At 42.7% G+C, this 25,888-nt stretch overlaps 1 protein-coding gene across 19 annotated transcripts in view; it reads right to left on the reverse strand.

The window, feature by feature from the left end:
• fn1a (fibronectin 1a) overlaps positions 1 to 25,888 on the reverse strand; it is a 55,856-nt gene that overhangs the window by 29,335 nt on the left and 633 nt on the right. For 11 of the 19 annotated variants that reach the window (XR_004570140.1, XR_004570139.1, XR_004570137.1 and 8 more), the window contains exons 2-28: positions 25,089 to 25,214; positions 24,830 to 24,967; positions 24,402 to 24,533; positions 23,903 to 24,040; positions 22,994 to 23,152; positions 21,843 to 22,040; positions 21,442 to 21,624; positions 19,756 to 19,932; positions 16,808 to 16,963; positions 16,343 to 16,471; positions 15,904 to 16,047; positions 12,409 to 12,530; positions 12,129 to 12,297; positions 11,471 to 11,656; positions 11,183 to 11,311; positions 10,949 to 11,038; positions 10,641 to 10,835; positions 9,212 to 9,490; positions 8,201 to 8,464; positions 7,916 to 8,035; positions 7,615 to 7,704; positions 7,319 to 7,513; positions 6,260 to 6,523; positions 5,967 to 6,056; positions 5,664 to 5,753; positions 5,368 to 5,562; positions 3,917 to 4,180 (exon numbers count right to left, since the gene is read on the reverse strand). Coding sequence is in view for 2 of the 19 variants with exons in the window: in XM_034227235.1 (XP_034083126.1) it covers positions 3,917 to 4,180; positions 5,368 to 5,562; positions 5,664 to 5,753; positions 5,967 to 6,056; positions 6,260 to 6,523; positions 7,319 to 7,513; positions 7,615 to 7,704; positions 7,916 to 8,035; positions 8,201 to 8,464; positions 9,212 to 9,490; positions 10,641 to 10,835; positions 10,949 to 11,038; positions 11,183 to 11,311; positions 11,471 to 11,656; positions 12,129 to 12,297; positions 12,409 to 12,530; positions 15,904 to 16,047; positions 16,343 to 16,471; positions 16,808 to 16,963; positions 19,756 to 19,932; positions 21,442 to 21,624; positions 21,843 to 22,040; positions 22,994 to 23,152; positions 23,903 to 24,040; positions 24,402 to 24,533; positions 24,830 to 24,967; positions 25,089 to 25,214 (4,422 nt within the window). In the remaining 17 variants the exon portion in view is untranslated. The remainder of the gene's footprint in view (positions 1 to 3,916; positions 4,181 to 5,367; positions 5,563 to 5,663; positions 5,754 to 5,966; positions 6,057 to 6,259; positions 6,524 to 7,318; positions 7,514 to 7,614; positions 7,705 to 7,915; positions 8,036 to 8,200; positions 8,465 to 9,211; positions 9,491 to 10,640; positions 10,836 to 10,948; positions 11,039 to 11,182; positions 11,312 to 11,470; positions 11,657 to 12,128; positions 12,298 to 12,408; positions 12,531 to 15,903; positions 16,048 to 16,342; positions 16,472 to 16,807; positions 16,964 to 19,755; positions 19,933 to 21,441; positions 21,625 to 21,842; positions 22,041 to 22,993; positions 23,153 to 23,902; positions 24,041 to 24,401; positions 24,534 to 24,829; positions 24,968 to 25,088; positions 25,215 to 25,888) is intronic. The other 8 variants (XR_004570134.1, XR_004570126.1, XR_004570132.1 and 5 more) reach the window with 8 other exon arrangements.

The raw sequence follows: 25,888 nt of genomic DNA on the forward strand, positions 1-25,888 counted from the left end.
CTCTCCTACATGCCTCCGTTAGTGGTAACTGGGCCAGCGAAACCTGGCGACGAGTCTGTACCAGCGACAAGGCGTCCTCATACAGAGGTGCGTCAACCGAAGGAGGTGCGTCAGCCGAAGGAGGTGCGCCAACCGAAGGAGGTGCGTCAACCGAAGGAGGGGCGTCAACCGAAGGGGGGGGGGGGGGGGACGACAGGCGGCCCGCTAGCAGCCCCTACACCGGGCCCAGGCTGAAGGGCCAAGAGGCGACTTCATCATGCCCCTATCGGCAGCTAGCCGATCCACTTTAGAGGACAGCCTGTTTCTAGTCCTTCTATTGGGGGGAGCACACATAGCCATCGCTCCCTCAAGTCGCCGGGAACGGCCGAATTGATCTGGAGGAGGATGTGACAAGGAGAGGTGTCTGTTGGCTGCTGCCAGACGTTCCACCTCAGTGATTCTAGCCACTCTGAGCGCCCGAGGCATGCAGCTACAGCTCATGCAGGCGTTTACCGTGAGAACCTCCCTCAGATGCTCACATTTCGTCCCCACTGACCGCCAGAGATAGGAGGGGCAGCAGTCGTGGCCGTCCTCGGGCTCAAAAGAAGCCATACAGGCGCTACATGAATGAGCCATTCTGTAGGTAGCCAGATGCAGCGTAGCCGGGAGCGGGTGCGGGAACAAAGCCTTCACCAGCTACCTGCTTAATGGAAAGAGTAGAGCGTTGCTGCTACTCGCCGAACAGAAAGAGGGATGTAATTACACCCACGTTACCGGCAGAGGGAGCGGGAGCGAGAGCACTGCCTTCACCTGGCTGGATTAATAAACACGGCAGTTCAGCGTCTACCAGGAGCGGGGGCGAGAACACTGCCGGCTGAGTTAGAGACGAATGCCAGATGCAGCATAACCGGGAGCGGGTGCGGGAACACAGCCTTCACCAGCTACCTGCTTAACTGAAAAACAGGGCAGTTCCGCGTCTACCAGGAGCGGGGGCGAGAACACTACCTTCACTGGTTGAGTTAGAGACGAATGCCAGATGCAGCGTAACCGGGAGCGGGTGCGGGAACACAGCCTTCACCAGCTACCTGCTTAACAGAAAAACAAGGCAGTTCAGCATCCACCAGGAGCGGGGGCGAAAACACTGCCTTCACTGGTTGAGTTAGAGACGAATGCCAGATGCAGCGTAACCGGGAGCGGGTGCGGGAACACAGCCTTCACCGGCTACCTGCTTAATGGAAAAACGAGGCAGTTTGGCGTCTACCAGGAGCGGGGGCGAGAACTGCCTTCACTGGTTGAGTTAGAGACGAATGCCAGATGCAGCGTAACCGGGAGCGGGTGCGGGAACACAGCCTTCACCGACTACCTGCTTAACGGAAAAACGAGGCAGTTTGGCGTCTACCAGGAGCGGGGGCGAGAACTGCCTTCACTGGTTGAGTTAGAGACGAATGCCAGATGCATCGTAACCGGGAGCGGGTGCGGGAACACAGCCTTCACCAGCTACCGGCTTAACGGAAAAACGAGGCAGTTCAGCGTCTACCAGGAGCGGGGGCGAGAACACTGCCTTCACTGGTTGAGTTAGAGACGAATGCCAGATGCAGCGTAACCAGGAGCGGGTGCGGGAACACAGCATTCACCGGCTACCTGCTTAACGGAAAAGCGAGGCAGTTCAGCGTCTACCAGGAGCGGGGGCGAGAACACTGCCTTCACTGGTTAAGTTAGAGACGAATGCCAGATGCAGCGTAACCGGGAGCGGGTGCGGGTGCGGGAACACAGCCTTCACCAGCTACCTGCTGAACGGGAAGAGTAGAGCGGTGCTACTACTCACCGAACAGAAAAAGGGATGTACTGTAGCTACATCCGCATTTCCGGTAGAGGGAGCGGGAGCGAGAGCACTGCCTTCACCTAGCTGGGTAAAATAAAGAAGCTTAACAGTACACGCAAGACGTTAGCCGATCAAGCGAGATCAAGTCAAATAACACACATGTTTAAGACCAGATAACTAGCTTCTAAAGAAGAGAACAGCACAGAGCCGTAGTTACAGCAGTAACCATGGCCAGTGCTCACACGGCATATAAGTTATAACCGTAGTTACAGTAGTAACTATGGCCAGTACTTACACGGCTTAGAACCGTAGTTACAGTCGTAACTATGGCCAGAACTTACACAGCATAGAGCCGTAGTTACAGTAGTAACTCTGGCCAGTACTTGCACGGCTTGGAACCGTAGTTACAGTAGTAACTATGGCCAGTACTTACATGGCTTGGAACCGTAGTTACAGTAGTAACTATGACCAGTACTTACACAGCATAGAGCCGTTTACGGTATTGACTATGGCCAGTACTTGCACAGCTTGGAACCGTAGTTACAGTAGTAACTATGGCCAGTACTTACGGCTTAAAACCGTAGTTACAGTAGTAACTATGGCCAGTACTTACACAGCATAGAGCCGTAGTTACGGTATTGACTATGGCCAGTACTTACACGGCTTGGAACCGTAGTTACAGTAGTAATTATGGCCAGTACTTACGGCTTAGCACCTTAGTTACAGTAGTAACTGTGGCCGGTGCCGAAAACTGTCAGCCAAACGGCTGCCCACTAGATAATATAATATTGGGAGGATGAAATCCTCCTTAATGGCCACACATGCAGAGCACACAGCACACACAGTGAAGATTTTTCTCTGCATATCGTCCTAGTGCTAGGAGTCTAGTACTAGGAGCAGTAAATACAACGATATAGCGCTACTGCAACCATACCATGCGTTTACCGGGAGCGGGAGCGAGAGCACTGCCCTCACCGGCTGAGCTAAATAATGAAGCTTAACAGTACATGCAAGGTGTTAGCCAAGCGGCTGCTGCTAACAATCAAGCAACCAAGTCAGAACACAATGTTAAGACCAGATAATTAGCTTCTAAGAAAGAGAACAGCCCGCATAGAACCGTAGGCCATGGTTACAGTAGTAACCGCACATGCGGAGCACACAGCACCCGCAGTGAAGATGTTCTCTGCATATCATCCTAGTGCTAGGAGTCTAGTACTAGGAGCAGTAATACAATGATCTAGCGCTACTGCAATCAAACCCTATGTTACCGGGAGCGGGAGCGCTGCCCTCACCGGCTGAGTTAATAGTTAAGCTTAACAGCAAGGTGTTAGCCAAGCGGCTGCTGCTAACAATCAAGCGACCAAGTCAGAACACAAATGTTAAGACCAGATAATAGCTTCTAAGACATAGAAAGTACTTACCTTACTCTCTGCATCTAAACGAAAAACCGGTTTAAAATATGACACTCTGGGCTTTCCATACTAAATTGAATGAGGGACACAGCCAAAGCTGGGACTCAAATGCTAATGATAGCTCGGGCACAACGCCACAAGCAGAACTTTCAAAAGAGCATAAGGGCAACTTTATGGGAGAGGAAGCGGGAACACTGTCGTCACCAGAAAGTCTAAGCCAAACAAAAAATAAGACAGCAATCAGGACAACTTGGATGGGAGAGGGTGCGGGGACACAGCCATCACCAGCAACAAGCTGACACCAACCTGTCTGTCGAGGCTCTGCACAGCGCACAGCCGGCCACAGCTCCTGGAGGACGCGTTAACGACCCGTAGCTCCGACTGTCAGTCACGAAGCTGCACGCGGCCAGCTGCTTGCAGAGCAATCCCTCAGATCAAACGTTCAAATCTGAACGCTGTAGGCTACAAAAATGTAGCCACGGTACCCTCGCGCAGCGAGAAGATTAAAGGAACAGATCCTCTGACGACACCGGCTGATATAGCCGGTGTCACGTGGGTCACAGGTGACTTTGTTGTTATTGGTACTCGAGCTGCGCATGCGCGCGATGGACATATCCAGTGCTTAAAGCACCGCCTCTGGCGGTCAGTAGGGACGAAATAGAACAGTGCATTATATTTGTGTTTATACGCATTAGACACTCACTGGTGGTAAACACAGCGCTCTCTCCTCTACTCAGCGTGTTCTCCTGCTCTGAATGTAGCGTAGCAGTGTACTTGGTAGCAGGCCTCAGGCTCAGGAGGGTGTACTGAGAGAGGCGGGCGGGCAGGCGCAGCTGCTTGGGGTTGGAGCCCTCCACAGTCAGGAAGAGACGGTAGCCGGTGATTTTCCCATGAGGGGCGGACCACATCATCACAGCACTGTCCTCAGTCACCTCGGTGAAACGGATATATCTCGGAGCGTCAGGCTCTAAAAAGAAACATCAATAAACACTGTTAGAGGATGTGATGTGTTTGACTTGCACTTCAGGGCTTCTGAACACACAGTATGTGTTATATTATTTGATGACTTCACTTGAGCAAGTCAGACATGTATAAAGATAGGGTGATGCAGGGGGGGGGGGGCACATGATGAAATTATGATATTTAAAGGTCCCCTATTATACTTTTTTTCATTAATATATTATAGGTCTTGTCAGGGTTTGAGTTTTTGTGTGTCTAGTTTTGGGGTTATTTTGCTGTTCTGTTCTCCCTGTCGTTAGTTTACCTGGTGTGTCTGATTGTGTTCACCTGTTGCCCTTGTTTTTCTCCTCCCCTGCCCGGCTGTTTCTCGTCTCGTGATTACCCCTCCCTGTATTTAGTCTCTTCCTGTGTTCAGTGTTGGTTCATTATTTGTCGTTCATGTCTCCCTTCATGTTGGTCACAGTCCCTTTTTGTTTGGATAATACCTCGTGCCTTGTACCTATTCATGGATTCTTGTTTTTTCAGCTTTTTGTGAATAAAGCTCGCCTTTTGTTCCATTTTGAAACCTGCTTCCCTCCTCATTCTGCATTTGGGTCCTATTTTTCCCCAACCCTGACAGGTCTCAGATATATACAAAACATGTCTCTGAAGTGTTTGGCTCCAAATACCAAACAGATCATGCATTGTAGCATCCCATAATCCCCTCTGTTTTAGCCCCGGTTCCAAAAGTGCTGATTCTCTGTCTGTTACTTTAGATGAAAATAAGGAGCCCCTCCCCACGCCCCTCTGCGAGATATTTGGTTAAAAAACACACAATGGTGCTCTAGGAGGAAATTCAGGTGATAAGATGGGGGGGGGGGTTACCTTGGTTGGTGATTGGCTAGTGGTTACACAAGCCAAACAATCGTTATGACATCATAAAGTGGCCAAAATCTGATCAGCTCATTTTCAGACAGGTTTTTATATAAATGGATCAGGACAAAAAGTGAGCGAATATTTATTCCTAAAACTTTCAGAGTCTCTTTACACAGAGGGGACACATGTTTATGTATAAAAGACATGAAAATGTGGATTTGGCTTAATAGGTGATCTTTAAAGAACAGAATCATTAGAATAGGCAGATTTTGGACATTGCACACCAACCACGGATGCTATTTTCAACAACTTAAGCTTTTCCTAACAAAAGTATTTTACCAGGCAGTGGATTTCCAGCGGTGTTGACCTGTACAAAGAGAGGCTTGCTCTCCAGGCTGTCCTCCACAGAGTAGATACTGATGTTGTACAGCTTCCCAGGTAGGAGGTCACTCAGCGTCACAGATGTTGCCGTGTCAGGGAGAGTCACCTCCGATCTTTCACCTTCTAGTGAAGGCGTGTAGACCACACGATAGCCTGCGCGGAGAGAGAAATATTACATATCATTTTGAATATGGAATGGTCACAGATGGGTTTGAACTAGCAACAAATGGGGAAACATGTTGGCTGTTACATACCAGTGATTGGAGCCACTGGTTTTTCCCAGCTGATCTTGATGGAAGTTTCTCCCACCGTACCCACTTCATAATCAGCAGGAGCATCAGGTGCTGTGAAACCATTTAAATGTGAGAAGGAAAATTACAACCACATCTTTTTCACTTGTTTTTGAAAGGATCACTTGATTTATAATCCTTGCCACATGTTCATTAGGCTGCTTTCGGGTTTGGGATTGGAAACAACACATTAAAGTTGAGCAACTGTAATTTTATGTCAGAATTTGAAAATAAAGAAACATGAAAGTGTGTTGTGTATCTGCTGACCTGTGCTTTGTGTTGTAGAGAGAAAGAGGTTGTCCTCACCTTTATCTGTAACCTCAAAGACGTTCCCAGTGTACTTCGTACCAGGCAGTTCTAATGAAAAAATACATTTTAGGCAGTGCTACAATATTTAATTAGAATGATGGTTTCAAATATTCTGCCTACACCAATGATTGCGCTAAATGTGATTTTGATATTGCACTAGTCCATATTATGATTTGGGGGAAATCATTTTTTGTTGCGCAGCCCAAGAAAACAGTGCATTATATTTGTGTTTATACGCATCAGACACTCACTGGTGGTAAACACAGCGCTCTCTCCTCTACTCAGCGTGTTCTCCTGCTCTGAATGTAGCGTAGCAGTGTACTTGGTAGCAGGCCTCAGGCTCAGGAGGGTGTACTGAGAGAGGCGGGCGGGCAGGCGCAGCTTCTTGGGGTTGGAGCCCTCCACAGTGAGGAAGAGACGGTAGCCGGTGATTTTCCCATGAGGGGCGGACCACATCATCACAGCACTGTCCTCAGTCACCTCGGTGAAACGGATATATCTCGGAGCGTCAGGCTCTAAAAAGAAACAAACACTGTTAGAGGATGTGATGTGTTTGACTTGCACTTCAGGGCTTCTGAACACACAGTATGTGTTATATTATTTGATCAGATCACTTCACTTGAGCAAGTCATGCATGTATAAAGATAGGGTGATGCAGGGGGGGGGGGGGGGCACATGATCAAATTATGATATTTAAAGGTCCCCTATTATACTGTTTTTCATCAATATATTATAGGTCTCAGATATATACAAAACATGTCTCTGAAGTGTTCGGCTCAAAAATACCAAACAGATCGTGGATTGCAGCATCCCATAATCCCCTCTGTTAGCCCTGTTTCCAAAGTGCTGATTCTGTGTCTGTTACTTTAGATGAAAATAAGGAGCCCCTCCCCACGCCCCTCTGAGAGATGTTTAGTTAAAAAACACACAATGGTGCTCTAGGAGGAGATTCAGGTGATAAAATTGGGGGGGGGGGTTACCTTGGTTGGTGATTGGCTAATGGTTACACAAGCCAAAAAATGGTTATGACATCATGAAGTGGCCAAAATCTGATCAGCTCATTTTCAGACAGGTTTTTATATAAATGGATCAGGACAAAAAGTGAGCGAATCTTTTTCCCTGAATCGTTCAGAGTCTCTTTACACAGAGGGGACACATGTTGATGTATAAAAGACATGAAAATGTGGATTTGGCTTAATAGGTGATCTTTAAAGAACAGAATCATTAGAATAGGCAGATTTTGGACATTGCACACCAACCACGGATGCTATTTTCAACAACTTAAGCTTTTCCTAACAAAAGTATTTTACCAGGCAGTGGATTTCCAGCGGTGTTGACCTGTACAAAGAGAGGCTTGCTCTCCAGGCTGTCCTCCACAGAGTAGATACTGATGTTGTACAGCTTCCCAGGTAGGAGGTCACTCAGCGTCACAGATGTTGCCGTGTCAGGGAGAGTCACCTCCGATCTTTCACCTTCTAGTGAAGGCGTGTAGACCACACGATAGCCTGCGCGGAGAGAGAAATATTACATATCATTTTGAATATGGAATGGTCACAGATGGGTTTGAACTAGCAACAAATGGGGAAACATGTTGGCTGTTACATACCAGTGATTGGAGTCACTGGTTTTTCCCAGCTGATCTTGATGGAAGTTTCTCCCACCGTACCCACTTCATAATCAGCAGGAGCATCAGGTGCTGTGAAACCATTTAAATGTGAGAAGGAAAATTACAACCACATCTTTTTCACTTGTTTTTGAAAGGATCACTTGATTTATAATCCTTCCCACATGTTCATTAGGCTGCTTTCGGGTTTGGGATTGGAAACATTATTAAAGTTGAGCAACTGTATTTTATTATGAGAATTGGAAAATAAAGAAACATGAAAGTGTGTTGTGTATCTGCTGACCTGTGCTTTGTGTTGTAGAGAGAAAGAGGTTGTCCTCACCTTTATCTGTAACCTCAAAGTCGTTCCCAGTGTACTTCGTACCAGGCAGTTCTGGAAGAAAAAATACATTTGTAGGCAGTGCTACAATATTTAATTAGAATGATGGTTTCAAATATTTTGCCTACACCAATGATTGCGCTAAATGTGATTTTGATATTGCACTAGTCCATATTATGAATTGTTGTTTGTTGCGCAGCCCAAGAAAACAGTGCATTATATTTGTGTTTATACGCATCAGACACTCACTGGTGGTAAACACAGCGCTCTCTCCTCTACTCAGCGTGTTCTCCTGCTCTGAATGTAGCGTAGCAGTGTACTTGGTAGCAGGCCTCAGGCTCAGGAGGGTGTACTGAGAGAGGCGGGCGGGCAGGCGCAGCTGCTTGGGGTTGGAGCCCTCCACAGTCAGGAAGAGACGGTAGCCGGTGATTTTCCCATGAGGGGCGGACCACATCATCACAGCACTGTCCTCAGTCACCTCGGTGAAACGGATATATCTCGGAGCGTCAGGCTCTAAAAAGAAACATCAATAAACACTGTCAGATGTGGACAGTTTGATTTTGTGTTAAGAAGGAAGGACTTTACAAGAGGTTTCACAGGTTTAGCTCCTTGAAGAAAAGAAAAAGGAAGAAAGAAAGAAAAATAAGTACGGAAGCCCTCAGAGGCAAAAATTAGTGATGGAAGAAACTGGTTTTGCCGTGACCATTGTTATACAGGTACAGTGGAAAAGAAAGGACATAGTTCAACAGGAAGAAAACATTTATCATACAAGTCCCATTTACAGAATTGGGTAGTGTTGCAATTTAGCCTCTTTTGGCAAAAATGAGTATTACAACAACAAGCTCCATTATCCTGAAATAAAACTATAGTCCACCTTTTTGGATGAAATTAAAGTGACCTAAAATGATCCTTCATCTTTCTATAATTTGTTTTAAGTTTCACAGATAAACGGTTACTTAAAAGGATTGTCCTGGGAAAACCAAATGTCATAAACACAAGACAGAAAACAATGAAAATCAGACTCCATCACCAAATCTCTTTTTTCTGTGTTGTGCTTCAGGGCTTCTGAACACACATTATATATTACACTACGGAACATTTCCCAGAGCACTCCATCATTCGTTTCATGCTTTGAAACCTTCCGCAGGGCCGCTAGTTTTAATGAATTTCTCTGTAGAAGGAAAATCAACTATCAGTGACGGATGTTTGAGTGCAAGTCATGTCCTTGAAGACCTGAGGGCATCTGACTGTCATACTCACTAGTGGTTTGCTCCCCAATAAGTGGTAGACTCTCCTCTCTGCCTTGAAGGGTGTAGACACTGAAGCGGTGCAGTTTTCCTGGAACTAGGTTAGTAACTTCCATGTAGGCATTTTGTGTTACAGGAAGAGTTATCAGCATCGAAATCGAATCGTGTCCCTCCTCCACAGGGAGAGCGGTAACCCGGTAACCAGAGATGGAGCCGGATGGGCCGGTCCAGGTCAGAACTATTTTGTTGTCCGTCACCTCGAAGAACTGCAGGTCTGTAGGAGAAGGAACCTCTGTGGACAGGAAAACCACTTAGAATTAGAAATCTATTTTGATGAGAGAACGCCTACTACCAAGCAAAGGAGAAGTGGATACCTCTTATCATCTTAAAATACACAATAAAATACAGAATCATGGTTACTTTTTCGTAATATGATCTGCTAAACAAGGTAGGTATGTCAATTTCATTCCATGATATCTTGGTTTTTATCTTTAAAAACACAATTAAAAAAAACTAATCTATCAGGGTGCAGCTGTTCTAAAGGCTTAAAGATGCTTGAGCTTTAACAGCTTATAAATAATATCAATTGTAACCATCATATGTCAATGTTTGAAGATAATAATAAACTCTACAGAGGGGGATATCCTTAACTGTCCAAAGATGGCAGCAGAAATGTTCCATTAGGCATTTTTATTCTATCCAAACTGTACAAACAAGCACACTTTTTCTGCATTACCTCAACTGGCTCAACAGCACATTTGACTTGGCAGACTACAACTATTTTTTTCACATAACTTAGAATAAGAGTCCAACAGCTGTGAACTTGATGACTTCACTTTCCATTGGTATTTTCCAGTTTAAAGAATTGGAAACTTCGACATACATTAGTGACAAGGCCACAGGATGCATTTCAGGTTGATTCTGCAGAGTATAGAGAATAATAGCTCATACAAGTATACAGATATGGCCGAGCAGGGGGGTGCCAAGGATCAAATGATGATATTTAAAGATCAGAATCGGCAGATTTTGGTCATTCCACACCGACTACTGGTGCTACTTTAACAAGAGACACTACTTTTAACATGCCCCATAGCATATTAATCCAAACTCTCCTGGACCATCGCCTTATCGTGGTGTAGAGGTTTGTTTGCCCCTATGAACCTGGGGGTTGTGTTGTTTAAAAGAGCTACGTGGACAACACAACGTTTGGATAATTCTGCCTTCTTGGAGACCCTGGAAAAGAGTTGTGTACTGGGCTCCTATAGGGGACTCGATACTTCCTTACTAGAAGACTTCACTGCACATGTGGGCATTGATAGATACACTTGGAGGGGCGTGATTGAGGCTGAATTACACATGTTGAAGCATGAGTGGCCTTTGAAGAAGAATAAAACAACACACACGTGTTCCAAGTTCAACTTTTCATAACAACAGTATTTTACCAGGCAGTGGATTTCCAGCGGTGTTGACCTGTACAAAGATAGGCTCGCTCTCCAGGCTGTCTTCAACAGCGTAGATACTGATGTTGTACAGCTTCCCGGGTCGCAGGTCACTCAGTGTCACAGATGTTGCCGTGTCAGGGAGAGTCAGTTCAGTGCTTTCACCTTCTAGTGAAGGCGTGTAGACCACACGATAGCCTGCGCGGAGAGAGAGAAAATACGGGTCATTGTGCGTATGTAAATGGCACAGATGGGTTTGAACAAGCCACAAATGGGGAAACGTGTTGGCTGTTACATGTGTCGTAGCATACCAGTGATTGGAGCCACTGGTTTTTCCCAGCTGATCTTGATGGACGTTTCTCCTACCGCATCCACTTCATGATCAACAGGAGCATCAGGTGCTGTGAAACAATTTAAATGCGAGAAGGAAAATTATAACCACATCTTTTTTTCTTTACAGGGTCACTTGATTTGTATGTCTTTTTTTGTGAGAATTGGATAAATAAAAAGGAAGAAAGTGCGTTTGTGTGTATGTGTCTACTAACCTGTGGTTTGTGTAGTAGAGAGAATGAGGTTGTCATCTCCGGTTCCTGTAACCTCATAGACGTTAACAGTGTACTTCCTCCCAGGCAGAAGCTCATTAATGTTCACTGAGGTAGCTGTGTGGGGCAGGTCTTGAAGGAAGAAAAAAATAGATTAGTTTTCATACATTCACATTTTTTAAAGCAGGTAAATAAAGACATTTCGTTGCTGACAAATTAAGAGTACCGTCTTGTTTAAATGTTTTTTTGTTTGCATGTATTCATGTTTGTAAAGGGTTCATCTGGTCTTACCTAGCACCAGGGGTTCCCCAGTCGCCCGTCCCTCCTCACTGAGCTCATACTCCACTCTAAAACCAGACACCGTGTCGGAGGCGGAAACCCAGGAGATGACAAAGCTGCTGGAGGTAATTTCAGTCACCGACTCTGAGGTGTCAATCTCAGCCGGAAGCAGGTCGGTCTCGCCTTCTGATGTCGCCACTGCAGAAACAAAGAGAGAGAGATTGTAAAAAAAAGAGGTGGCTACTCGCTCCCTCTGAGAACAGAACTGGCAACACTGTCATCATAATTTATAGTTATTTACAAGTGCACATTAAGCAGTGATATTGCAAAAGAACTGGTCTGAATGAAAAGAGTAACAAAATGACCTTAGACTGTTAACCACTGTTTAGAATAATGCTATGTACATAAACATTTATATTTAACAATATATTAATGGCTGCTATTTCAACACTTTTTATATATTTAAATATTTTTTGTATAATGTTGCTACTTTTCTTTGTAACATGGATGGGTACTTATTTGATTTTATTTGATTAACATTTGATTGCGTCTTCTTTTACTGTTATTCTTGCCTTTGTATCTGCACTGTCAATTGCTAAAGGACAAATAAATGTACTTATTTGGATCCTGAAAGATCGAATGAGGCAACTTCTCCACTCTTTCCACTCACATGATCCATAATTGGTGGTGAAGTCAAAGCGGGTGATTTCTCGGCGTCCAAACCGCAGCACACTGATCAGTTGACCCTCGTAGGTGATGCCCGATTTCAGCCCTGAGATGGTGTAGGAGTTCAGGTGGCCGGGGATTAGCACCTCTCTCCATGGGTTATTAGTGTTTTTCTGAAAACATGAAAAAGAATGTTAGAAGAACAAGCGATGGGACAGTATTCAAAAGCCAAGCATGCAGAATCAGTGTAGAGATACCGGGAAGCTATATCTAAAAAAACTCACCACTTTCCATTTGAGGATGTACTGGGTGATGTGGGCAGACTGTGGCGCGTTCCACTGAATAGGGTGGGAGTTGGGTTGGTTGCCAGACTCAGTTATGATCACCTGGACAGGACGGGTACCACCTAAAAGAGATAAAGACAGAGGGGTAAGCACTCATACAGAACAGAAGTTTATTTTAGATGAAGATATCATACTATGAAATCGTGCAGAGATTAAACAGATAAGAAGTGGCACTGTTCAATGTTCTAAATAACAAATATCTTGATTCAATATTTACGTTGGTAAGCAGACACACAATCTTATTTGTGGGGATACTGGCTGTTCTACAATCTGAGAACATACAAAAACCTGCAGTTTTACATGATATGACTTGAAAGTGAGTATTACTGAGTGTGCTGCAGTATTTTCCAGCACAGAAAACATAAATACCTAGGGAAAACTAGCATGTTCCTGTGAGATTCCAGCCCAAAATGTAACAGCTAGAGAGGAGAAGACCTTTACTTCACTTCCTTCCCTCTTTAACGTCCTCTATTAAATCACTTTTTTCATACCATACATGTTCTCTCTGACAGACTACAGCTCATTTGTAAAAGAGCAGCACAAATAAAAAGTGGAAATGTAGTAGAATATTTTTACAACAAAGATTTGGGATTGTAGCCTTTCTAGGCCATATACATGCACACAAACCTATACAACACACTACAGGAAAGGGAAACCCCAAAAAGAATAATAGGGCCGCTTAAATTGATTCTATTAAACAGATGCATAGGCCACACAAGTAGAATATAAAAGGTGCTAGGCTAAGAATGCAAAATCACACAAGCAGAGGCTCGTAACTGAAGTATCTTTTTCGGAAATTAAGAAAGGGCATCAAGTCATCTTTAATGTAAACAAAAGTCATGTGGCAAGCAGACTACCGACATGAGCTGTGCTGATAGAAACTGGTAGCTTCTATAAAGAACTGGGGTTTTCTAACCACTTTTCCATATAGCAGACCTGTAATCAAAGTTTGTGAGCAAGTGGCTTGGTTAACCAGAAGTTGGAGGCAGATATACAGACCTCAAAAACAATCTGGGACCAATTACTGCCTATTACAGACCCACAGAGCCACAGGCCACTGGCGAGGGTAAGGGTTACACAGAATCAGATGTGGGACGCAAATGAAAACGGATGCGCGTGTGTACATGCGGTGGATATACTGCATGTACACACACATAATCTCCCAGCATAACATGCATACATCTGGGTAGCACACGTACATTCACAAATACATTCATCCTTACCTTGCACAGAGACATAACATTGATTCCAGATACGGATGGTTTCACCACAGTAAAGGGGAAGTAATGCTGAGAGTTATCCTAACAATAAGATAAGATTGAAGATAAAACTACACTCCAGACATAGATAAAAGCAGACAGTGGAAAAGAAAACAGCTTTTTCTTTACATCTTATCAGTGTAGTGCTAAATCGGAGACCTGTGAAACCCCTTTTTAAAATATCCTTCACTGGGGTTTTCCATTTTTACCTTTTATGGTGTTTTACCCAGTATGTGCCTCTGAGTCTGGATTTGCCTGTTGCTGCCCTTAAATCTTAGCATGCTGTATTTTGTATGCCCAGACACATGCGCACACACACACACACACACACACACACACACACACACACACACACACACACACACACACACACACACACACACACACACACACACACACACACACACACACACACACACACACACACACACACACACACACACACACACACACACACACACACACACACACACACACACACTCACACACTCACAGAGCAAGTTCACAGCTGGTTGCCATTACAGCCACTTACGGAGCAATAGTGCCCTACATTTTGTATCTACCATCAACCTGCTCCACACACAGAGCAAACAAGTTCAAGTTCTTTAAAGAAGGCGTTACGAAGTTCTGTTTCCACAAGCATAAATAAAAAAGATATCAAACTGTGCAGTTTTAGGCAGAATTAGGGAAATGTAAAAGAAGTAGGAACGACTCTACATGTGGGTTTATTGGTGGATGCCATACAAGAATGTGAAGAATGTGGTCAGTTGTAATGACAAAGGGGGCTGAACACTAACAAGTAAGATCCAGACCGACCCAGAAGGGAACTTAAATTAAAGACAAAACTGAAAGAAAGATTTGTTTGTTTAAAGTTGTTTTGCAGTAGGACTGTCTAGCCAAGCAGAAATTAGGTCAGTTGCACTACTTTCTGCACTATTTTATGTTTTTTTTCTTTAAATGTTTTAGGATTATTGTATATTGCACCGTTGGGAGAGCCTGGGACTTTAGATTCTCACTGCCAACAACTACACTACTGTGTATTTATAATAAAGCCTCTAAATCTTTGCATAATGTTCTGTAATGAAGCATGGCTGTATTTTTTTATTATGTTCGTTTTAACTTCAAGACATGAGGTTACTTTTTAAGTGATTGCTAAAATCTACAAAGTTCACAACTGTTGTTAAACAGGTTTTCAAAGGTGTGCACGGGGTAGGTGTGTGTGTGTAAAGGGGGTTTTTGTATACACACACGTGCACTCTGCTGCTTTGTACAGCTGTGGCAACAGCACAGGGGATGTACCACTACCACATGTTAGCAGGAACAAACGCTCAGAGTGGGGGGTGTTCCTCTTTATCTGTACAAAGAGGAAATCACACCCCCTCCCATCTCTGGCTGTTTCACATCAAAGTCAAGGGCCTTATTTTAGAGGTGACATAAACAAATATTTTAAGTGCAGGAGTTGGAGTGCAAGTTGGAAAGTTTGCACATTTTACCATCAGAAATACTAAACAAAGTGAGAAAAAGTGAGAAAGTATCTATTTTACACCTACTGTGAACATATTGACCATTCGTTATCCTGCAAAACCCCAGAATTCAAATAGAAATCCAGCTGGATTTCCTATTTAAGAACTCAAAGCTTTAACTACTTTGATGAACTCTATAAAACATCATAAAATGAAATGGTACCAGACAGACTGAAACAGGATCAAGTTGTTAACAGTTGGAAAACAAACTCAAGGCATATGAGGGATTTTACATTATTAGTTAAAATAGTATGTGGCCGTATATGTACTTTCATGTTCAAATGTATATTATATTATTTATGTATTATTTAAGAAGCATAATGGGTAAGATAATCAGTGAGGAATAAAATGTTGCTAATAAAAACTGAAAAATTACAAATCAAGCCAATTCATTGCATTGATTTAAATCGTTTATACCAATCGTGCCATAGAGCAGTCATTGTATGCGACTTTTCTCTTTTACCGTTGACCAAGTCGCATACAATGATATCATTTGAATTTGAATGATAATACAACGCTGCCCAGCAAAGCCTTTCACAACCACTTCTCAAAGCTTCCATAGAACATATATCTGACTGTTAACAATTGCATATTGTCAGAAGTGAGACAGTATCACAACATTGCGGTGCTCTAATGTATGTTAAACATCTTACCGGGGTAGGACTGCTGGGGCTCGCAGCTGAGCTCTCCGATGCCGTTGCCATAGCAGTAGCACTTGTACAGGACTCCTTGGATGACTTTATCCCAAGACTCTCCGATCTTATAGAAGGCTCTCGTCTCCGGCTCCTGGCACTGATCTGAGGGCAGAGTTGCAAAGGAACAGTTCATTCAACAGTGACCACAGGCAAGAGTTCTCACACTAAAGATGCTGCCCTCAAATATCATGCTTCACTCGTGAGGTTCTGCAGTTGTTTTAAATGAATTACATTTTCAACAAGCGGTGCCAATCAAAATGGTGGATATTTAAGTGTGGAAGTGAAACAGTAATAAATATACATAATTATCAAATGGGGATTGTATTGAGACCATTAAATCAAATGAATTTGATGGTATAAATGGTGCAGTCTGTTAGGTATAAACCTGTGAACTCACCGATGGCATCACACTTCCAGCGCCCACGTCCCTGTCCAAAGCAGGTGCAGTTCATGGTGTAGCCCTCCTCGTGTTGTTTGGTGAAGGTTTGGTTCACCTCATAGGTCAGACTATCTACAACACACTGGTCTGTAATAGGCAAACAAACACAGATATGTAAAAGCATGCCATGACAGAAAGTAGCAAAGCAAAATCAGGCTTCTTTACTAGCAACCTCTCTGCTTTTTCACATCTGCTTTTTCACAGGGTGTGTGATGCAGGTGCAAATGAAGCCCTGTAAAATGCAGGTGTGCAGCCTGACTTTTAACCTTTTGGTTGATGAGTGATTATATCACCTGTGACCTTTCACCTCTTCACTCTGAGTATTCCAATATTACCCTCTAATTATGACAGAAACCCTGCCACAGCAGCAACTCAATCACCTAACAGGGTCCGTCCCTCTCTCATACAGCCACACACACTCACCTTTAAGCTGGGAGTAAGCAACACAACTCCATTCTCCTCTGCCATTGCCGACGCATGTACAACGCATCATGTGACCCAGAACTTCGTGCCGTTTTTCCCACTGGTCTCCCACACGGTACATCACCCCTTCATTGGTTGTACACACTTCTTCATGAGCTACAACACACAGGATAAAACCAGTTAAAACAACGCATAGTCATTTCTTGTAATCTTTACTCAAGTTTGAACAATTTAGGGCAAAACCTGAGAAAAATCATACACAAATTTGGTTAAAAAATGAATATGCCACACAAAATTGTGCAACAAAACAAGTTAGTAAACAAAAGCAGTGCACTCCTGCATCGAGATAAATAAATACTAAACACACATTGTGACAAATGATCCCCATCGGAGATCACCGATTCTACCCTACAATTACTACAACACAAGGCTGTGTAGAGGATACAGCCATTACAGAACACCTGTGCCCATAGACAAGATTTTCCAGGATGGAAAGCCAGCAGCAGCTGTCTCGTGTCCTCATGCGTATGAATGGCTGTGTGTGTTCCCCATATGTTGGCCGGTAATTATAAAGAGTGAGTCATTTTTAATCCGGTATGATAGAGATGTTTTGAAGATGGGTGGGACAGGCAGAGACCTGCATCTATGCGTTTGCACAAGGGGGGGAAAAGTGCTTCTACTTATTGGTCTGTATAGCCACAAAGCAGCTGGTTTTGTTTTCAAAAAGTAGCATATATGGTCGAAACACAAGTCAGTTCCATACTAAATGTCATTGCTTCAACATGTTGTAGAGCCAGAGGTGCAGACTTAGCTGATATGGATGCATCTGAGTACATATCTGTTTGTCTCCATATAGGGAAGGGAAGCGGCAGTGGAGATAGAGAGCGGATATGCTGTCTTGGACTGCAGCCAAAACTGAGGTGTTTGATGATTTGGCGCTTTATATATTTTCAAATCAGTCTGTTTGAAATACAGAAAGTATTTTAACCTGCTTTCAAACTATTCCACTTACAAATGGTAAACTTTAGGGTAAATCTAAATATATTTGGCATCAACTGAACCCTGTGTTAACACTCTGTCAAGCTACATTTATGTCTTTAGAACCAGTCAATACTTTTATAGGAAATACACCACTGGTTTTATGAAAGAGACCATTTGAAACTTAAATGGCTGTTTGGATATTGCAGCCAACAGCACTGGGAGCTACAACCCTTTTCTTCCAGGAAAACATTATTCAGAAATAGCAAAGTATGTTATGAGACTCCAACTGAGATGCTGTGGGGGAAAACGGTTTTTACAAAAGAATGAGTGTGATGCAAAACTGTTATATAAGTAATTATGTTATATTGTTGCAGAGGTAGTGGATCTAACAATGTAAACGGTGCAGTTGGTGTAGGAGAGGTGGACCCACATTAGCCTATCCAGCATCTTCCCATAGGACTGCCACAGGTGGGGCAGGGGGCTATTACTTTTCTTTAACCACAGCCATTAACATCTCAAGTACCGTGTTTGTTTTGACAATCCCTGTGAAGTCATTAATGTCAATATCAAAGACCCCCTGCTGCTTTGATTGCTGGTCTGAGGTTAACACAGACAACCCGCTCTGACACTAGCTAAAGGGCATGAACGCAGTTTTTCTCCTCTTTAAATCTTGACAGGGTGTTGTTAAAGACAGGGTGTCGGCCAAAAGTTGGGTCTCAGCACCGACGTAGCCATATCAAAGGAATTTCTGAGGAAAATGAAAGCTTAAACAGAACATTTAAAAAAAAGTATGATCCATCATGTTCAATGTACTTTATAAAACCATTAAAAATACCTGTTCTCTAGGCTGTCCATATGCACACATGATGAACTTCTTAAAAGTACTGCGTGTCTTTTGTTGCTACTCTTCAAAAAACCAACAGAAGATTAGTTCTAGATCAAATAAATCCTTTTCCCAGAATTCTAAGACAACATATCCCAGATAAATCCTGTAAATTGTAAAGACTGCTGCAAAAAAGACTATTTTCACATTATTATCAACTCAAGACTCGACCAAGGACTTCTTTAATTGAGATAACAGGAACACATATTTATTTTTTAAGTTACTTCATACATAATTGTTGATATTATAACAGTCACTAATTCTGACTGAAAACTAAACTTGACCAATGGCTAAGACAAATCTTAGTGTTTCAATACAATTTTGTTTAAAGAATTTAGAGAGATAATATTAACATTCACAGCATTTGTCATGTCTAGCTCCTTTTTTTTTACTGAATTTGGCAAATGTCACCACAACGTTGTAATTTAGACTATTAAATTAGGCATATTATCTAGACATCAACATGCAGGTGCTTGATTACAAAATCAGTCCCAAATATGTTGTTAGCTTTGAGTCTGTGTTAAACAACCTGTAGGCAACATCATTACCATTTGATTATTCCTTCAGAGACATTAGTGCCCTGTCATCGCCCCCCTAGTTTTTCGCTGGCTTCTGCCTCTTTTGTTACCCATGGAGACCTAATTGGCACCTAAACATCACAACAACACATTTCTTACAAATAAAAGGGTGTAAGAACTGTAAATTAGATTACGTCTGCGCCATGAGTCCTGACTCCTTCTAACATCCCTCTGATAATAGCTTTTATGTAAATGAATACCCATTAAATCTTTTCATCGTCACTGCGTGGTCTCAATACAAAGGCCATGTTAACTTGTTGATTCAGACTGGGAGGAGAAATATTTGACTTAAGACTGGGAGGGACCTTACAATTAGCCGGGCTAATCACGTTAGAGGCCCCCATGGCTATCATATTTGAGAGACAGCAACTCATTGCTTGAAACTGATTACAGTGTGACCTTAATCTGCAAATTTCAAACAACTCCAACCCCTCCAGCCCGAACATTTAGGGTCTCTGTGTTCCCGTCGTTCCCTATCTCTTCATCACACAGACACAAAGACATACCAGCCATAGGACAGAAGCCAAAGCGATGTTCTGCATCATAGTCTGTCGTTGTGCCACACCACTTCATGCCGTCTCTACGTCCATCAGCAGTACAGTCCGTGTAGTTTCTTCCATTATAGAGGTAGGGGAACTGGCACAGAGCACCATTTGAATTACCGCCTCGTGTCACCACCATTACTGTTTAAAGAAAAAACACAAGAATATATTAAACTATTGTTTTAATGGTATATAGTTTATACCAAACATATTCACAAAATGTAGCTGTGATGCAGATACTTGTTGAGGCCTTTCCAGGGTTTTAGTTGTTAAACCAGACTACTCAATAAAGTTTGCTAGTTTTATTAAACAGCTATTACCTAAATGTACTTAAATTGATATTAAATGTGTAATTTACTTTGCTGACACATTTTGAATAGGGAATCAAGGGAAACCCCTTGATAGGCTACTGTTGAAAACCCTGCACTTTAGCTGTTTGAGCTAACGTTAGCATAAATGAGGTCAAGCTAGTTCACAGCCCTAAAAATATCTAAATACAAAAACAGCTAGACCACAGAAGTTGAAGGTCCCTTCTGAACTTTAATTTATTTGTTGCGTTTTAACACATCCTCCCCTCTGTCATGAACCTTGGAGTGACCTTCACTAGCCCTTTTAAATTTGACAAGCAGGTCAGCACCGTAGTCAAATCCTGTTTTTTAAAATAAGACTATTGGCCAAAACCAAGTCGTTTATCTTTTAAAGACTTAGAAAGGGTTATTAATGCCTTCGTAAGGAACGCTCTATACGTGGGTATGGACCAGGCCTCAATTAAACGCCTGCAGCTAGTCCAAAACGCAGCAGCACGTCTTCTAACTGGCCACAAAAAGCGTGACCACATCACCCCAATTCTGGCCTCAAACTGGCTTCCAATTTGGTTCCGAACTGATTTTAAAATCCTTTTATTTGTTTTTAAAGCACTAAATGGGCTGGCTCCGGCCTATATAGCCGAACTCCTCCAGCGCTACACCCCAGCCAGAGCTTTAAGGTCTGCTGACCAGCTGTTGCTGATAGTGCCCAAGACCAGGCTCAAAACCCGAGGGCACCGAGCCTTCGCAGCAGCTGGCCCTAGGCTCTGGAACACTCTGCCCCTCCATGTGAGGTCGGCCCAGACCCTAGGGGTTTTTAAATCTCTTAAAACACACTTCTTCTCCCTGGCCTTCTAGTCAGAGCGGAGCGCGACTCCTGACTTTTCCCTGTGTTTTTTATATATCTGTTATAATTTATTGTTTTTTATTGTGATTGTAGTAATGTGTTTTTATTACATGTACAGCACTTTGGCCCGACCAAAAATCGCTTTTAAATGTGCTTTATAAATATGCTTTATAAATAAAACTTGATTTGATTTGATTTAACTCACAATATCACGCTAGGCTAGCTTAATTATTCCGCTAGATGCTAGCTAGCCGCATCTAAGAAGATTCACTGAATACTTTTTCTACTGAAAGAAAATCACCTCTGTTGGTCTTTCCAACAACAAAATGATCCAGTCAACTTTCTTTAAATGAAAAAAACGAAAAAAGGAACAATATGCAGTACACCAGATATACTACCCATATAACAGTGAAGCTTCTCAGAAGTAGCTATTTTTAGTACATTTTCCACAAAGTCGCTCAATTCACACCTTATAATATTAACAACAAAATAACTCACCATTTTTCTCAGTACAGAAAGAATATTTCTGTTCTGTCTCATAGTCAGAGGAGGTGGAACACCAGAGCTGTCCATCACTGCGCCCATCAGAGATACATGAATGGTAGGTCTTGCCCTTGTAGACAAAGGGAAACACACAGGGCTGACCTCCGGAGTTGCCACCATACACTGGAGAAGGTCCATCTGCATTAAGACAGGAAACCACACAAATACAGTTAATATGACTGAGCATATGAAAACATTTGACATGTTTGCCTTAGCTTCATTAAGGCTGGGTTTGGTCCTTATTTACACAACTTCACAAATGTATTGGTTTCATGCCTTTTGGCAAAATGATTAGCAAATTATGTCAGATTTTGGTTAATACTGTGTTTGTGTAAACTTAAGGGAACATTTCTTACCCCACTGCACACAGCTGATTCCATTCCCAAGACAGGTACAGATCAACTGCTTGGCTCCCTGGTTCTTCATCCAGCGTTGGCCAATGAAGTAAGAAAGTCCTGCATCCGTTCGACAGGGTCCTTCCTGGGGAACCTCAGACACACTGGCAGGCTGGTAGACCGCAGGCTGGATGTTAGTGATCACACGAGAGCCAGTACCTGAAAAGTAGCATTTATCCAGGTTAGTGTATAGCAACAGTATCACATAAGAAAACTTCCCAAATATAAAGTTACCCATTAATGGGAGATAATAAAGTTGAATAGGGTATAAATGTTAACTATTATATATCTTCAGTAAACTGCCCTAGTTGCCCTAGCTGCCCTAGTTGAAGACATCTTTTTTTGTATCAACATTTTTCTGAAATAGTTTCTTCAAATATATTTAGCAATTATCTAAACTGTTGGTGAATTATGGACAAATCTATAGAATCAAAAAGACCAATTGTAATGAAATTAACAACTGTATTTTAATTTGTAATCTTTTTTTTTCATAAGTATGAAAAAAGACATGTCCAATTGCATGAAAAAGAGATGTTGCCGCCTATATTGTCTCAGTGATGATGTTGCTAAAAGTTACAATTATACCACACGTATACATGTTTGAACCTCTGGTTTGAACATGCAACAGTCACTGGAGTTCAGATGAGTTCAGCTGAAACAATCTGTTTGTTCTACTGCATAACTTCCTACAATGAAATAAATATGTGGCTTTCATTTCCACTGGACGAGGACTGAACCACGTTATCAATGATTATGTGCTATTTGCAAAAGCAAAGCTACAATAAAGCTTGAGGTTTTTACTGTCCATGAGTCAGAAGGAGCATATGTGTCCATCTCACACCCAATAATCACTTCAAACCACTTCAAGCACTAATGTTCCCCTGTTTAATTTATCCTTCTTTATTTCCCTGGTTCCCGATCTCTCTTTCTCATGAGGTCATGGTCATGACTTTCAGCACACGTCTTTCTCACTTCAACACTTGGACACTTGGCACTTCTTATCTCTCCCTCCTGACAGCATCTGTCTCTGGTATACATTCTACTCTCCTCACACAGAGGGGGAGGAGGGAAGACAAAAAAAAGAAGGAGACGGGTATATTATCATTTCTCACCCAGGCCAGTGGTGTGAAGTGAAGCATGTCGCTCACACTTCCACTCCCCTCGTCCGTTCCCAGTGCACAGACACTGGAGTGAGTGGCCTCGGGCGTCTGTCTTTGTCCAGGTATCCCCAATACGGTAAGAGGTCACAGTATCCTGGTCGTTACAGCGATCTGGGAGAGAGTACATGAGAGGAATTCAATACAAATAATTGGAAACTTTGAGACGGCAATGTGGCCTTTTGGGTGGGAAGCTTTCATGTGCTGAGTGCATGTTTAAAAGGCTGCAGTCATCCTGCGCGGAGTAACTCCTCCTGGCTACCAGCTGTTTCCATGTTTGTGCCTGTTTGTGAATGTTGTTGATAACTTGTTGAACACATGCATGATCGTTTATTGATAACCTCCACTAAAAAACTTCCAAGGCCACCCCGAAGTTTTTCATGCGACAAAAGCCCAACAGGGAATAACATAAATGTTCATCTGTTACATCAGCCATCATCTTTACGGATGTGTGTAATGGTCCTAATTGGAAACACAACTGGTAAATCTTCCAATAAATCACAAGATACAAGGTTTGCTTGTGGCTCTGCCAATGAGGCTAGAGAGTTTATCTTTGTATCTTTAATTATTAAGCAGACGTGTGTATTGACACGTGAATTGTTCAAAAATAGCAGCGTTTCAGCAGCGTTTAATTTAATTTCCTGCTTGTGTTGCCCTTAATGACCCGGCTTTCCCACTCTGTTTCTGGACAAGTAGAGTTATATTGAGAGAAGAAACAAAAAGAGAAAAGGTCTTTCATAAAAAAGTGTGAAAAGAAAGCTGCATTACATGTATTTTTCAAGAATGATTTTCCCATACACATTGCAAAGGAGGAAAATAATAAATAAATTATAAATTTGGGAGCTGAAAGCTATAAATACTTACTTCTGGAGGTGCATGTGATGCGTCCACTTCCCTCTCCCATACAGGTGCAGTCCACCACCATCCATCCCTGGTATGGCTTCTCCCAAGTCTCCCCGACAACATAGGAGGTTCCCGCCGAGTTGTCATAACAACGCTCCGCTGCAGGAAACAGAGACTGATGAGCTGCTAAATCTATAGACAGCTGAAGGGATAAACTATTTCTGTAGGCCTAACCGGACGCTACTATGGCCCTGGTTCCCATGACCAAAAGCCAATGGGATTTAAGTGTAAACATATTGTAATTTCCGCCATCTAACCAAAAACTGATTAGGGAATCAGAAGTGGAAAAATGCCAAGTCATTTCTGGGTTTTATCAAATATGTAGATAAACACTCATTTTACTCATTAACCAACTTTTGAAAAAGACACAATAATGATAATCCAGGATCTCCAATTTCCTGGCTATTGGCCAGTTTTCCCAGCAGCTGTCTGTTAGTCACAGTCTGTCTGAATGACTCACCCACAGGTTTGCAGGTCCACTCTCCCTTCCCATTACCCAGACACACACACTCCAACACGTAGCCTCCTGTTTCGTGGGGTCTCTTCCAGGTGTCTCCGATCTTATATGAAGCCCCACCCTCATGACAGCGGTCTGTGTAGACAGAATTTCAGACAGATTTTAGAGATATGTTTGCACAGAAAGCAAGCAAAAGGAAAAGAAACATAGACATTTCTCCCATTATCTAACCACCTGGCTAACTGCTACCAGCTGTGCAGCACCAGTTGCTAATCAGATGTGGAGAATATGGAGATGAAATAGTTCACCAGCCTCAGTCTGGCAGACCAGGATATACACAGACACATTAGCTAGGATGTGCGGTCTAGGGGTTACAAAAGAGTAATGGTAGCTTCTTGTAAACCAGACATAACACATACAAAAACACTTACTGGCAATGGTGCAGCTGATCTTGCCCCTCCCTGAACCGATACAGGTACAGTCCCAGATCATGCCTTCCTTTGGTCTTTCATAGGTTTCTCCCACAGTGTAGGACAGCTGGTTGATCTTATCAAAGCACTTTTCCTCTGCTAAGGGGAGAAAAAAGTGGGAAAGTTGTGTTGATTATGTTTTTTCTACTTGTATAAGGGAAATTAAGATGTATTGAAGTGGGAAACAGCCACATTTCTGTACAACATTAAACACACTAACCTTCTGGTTTGCTTTTACACTTGATGCCAGCGACTCCATGGCAGGTACAGATAAGAGTGCTGCCTAAATACGGCCGTTCCCATTGGTCATTTATAGCATAGAACTGACCATTCTCTATACACCCATCTGACAGGAGGAAAAAAGCACAAGTTATAAATACAGCTGATGGGACATTTAAACAGCAGGAGGTCAATAAAAAGCACCACCCTCACTTTCTGCTAAAACACATAGTGTAGGGAAAATGTGATAGAGAAAAAAAAACACACTCCACCCTCACACACCCACAAACACTGTACCTGCTTACCATGTCATTTTTCAAAAGGAAAATAAGGCTACTGGAAAACTGACTAGCCCTGACCTTAAACTACCAAACACATAGCAGTATTATACATAAAAAAAGACAAAACATAACAAAACAAGCAAAAGCTACATTGGAATAAACATGTTATGGTTGAAGAAGGCTACACCCATGCCTGCTAAATTGACCCCTGGATGTGTTCATTTGACTTCAAAGTCCCCCAGGGCTGAGTAATAAATCAGTTGCACTCTGAGTGGGGAATTATACACCTTTACTCTTTCTCTCCCCCACCAGGCATGTTCTTTGTTCACATCTCATGACTTTACATGCAAGAAACATCTCTCATTTCTTTTTTCAACTTCAATTAAAGCCAAGATTTTTTTTGTTTAAGTGTTTTTTAAGGCTTTGATTGTTTGTCATTTAACAACGATGGAAATTGAAGAGATCAGAAAAGTTGCTATCCAGTGACTCCCAAAATCAGAGTTTAGATGCTTTATGTGGA

This window comes from Gymnodraco acuticeps, unplaced genomic scaffold, assembly GCF_902827175.1.
Source record: "Gymnodraco acuticeps unplaced genomic scaffold, fGymAcu1.1, whole genome shotgun sequence".
Lineage (NCBI taxonomy): Eukaryota > Metazoa > Chordata > Actinopteri > Perciformes > Bathydraconidae > Gymnodraco > Gymnodraco acuticeps.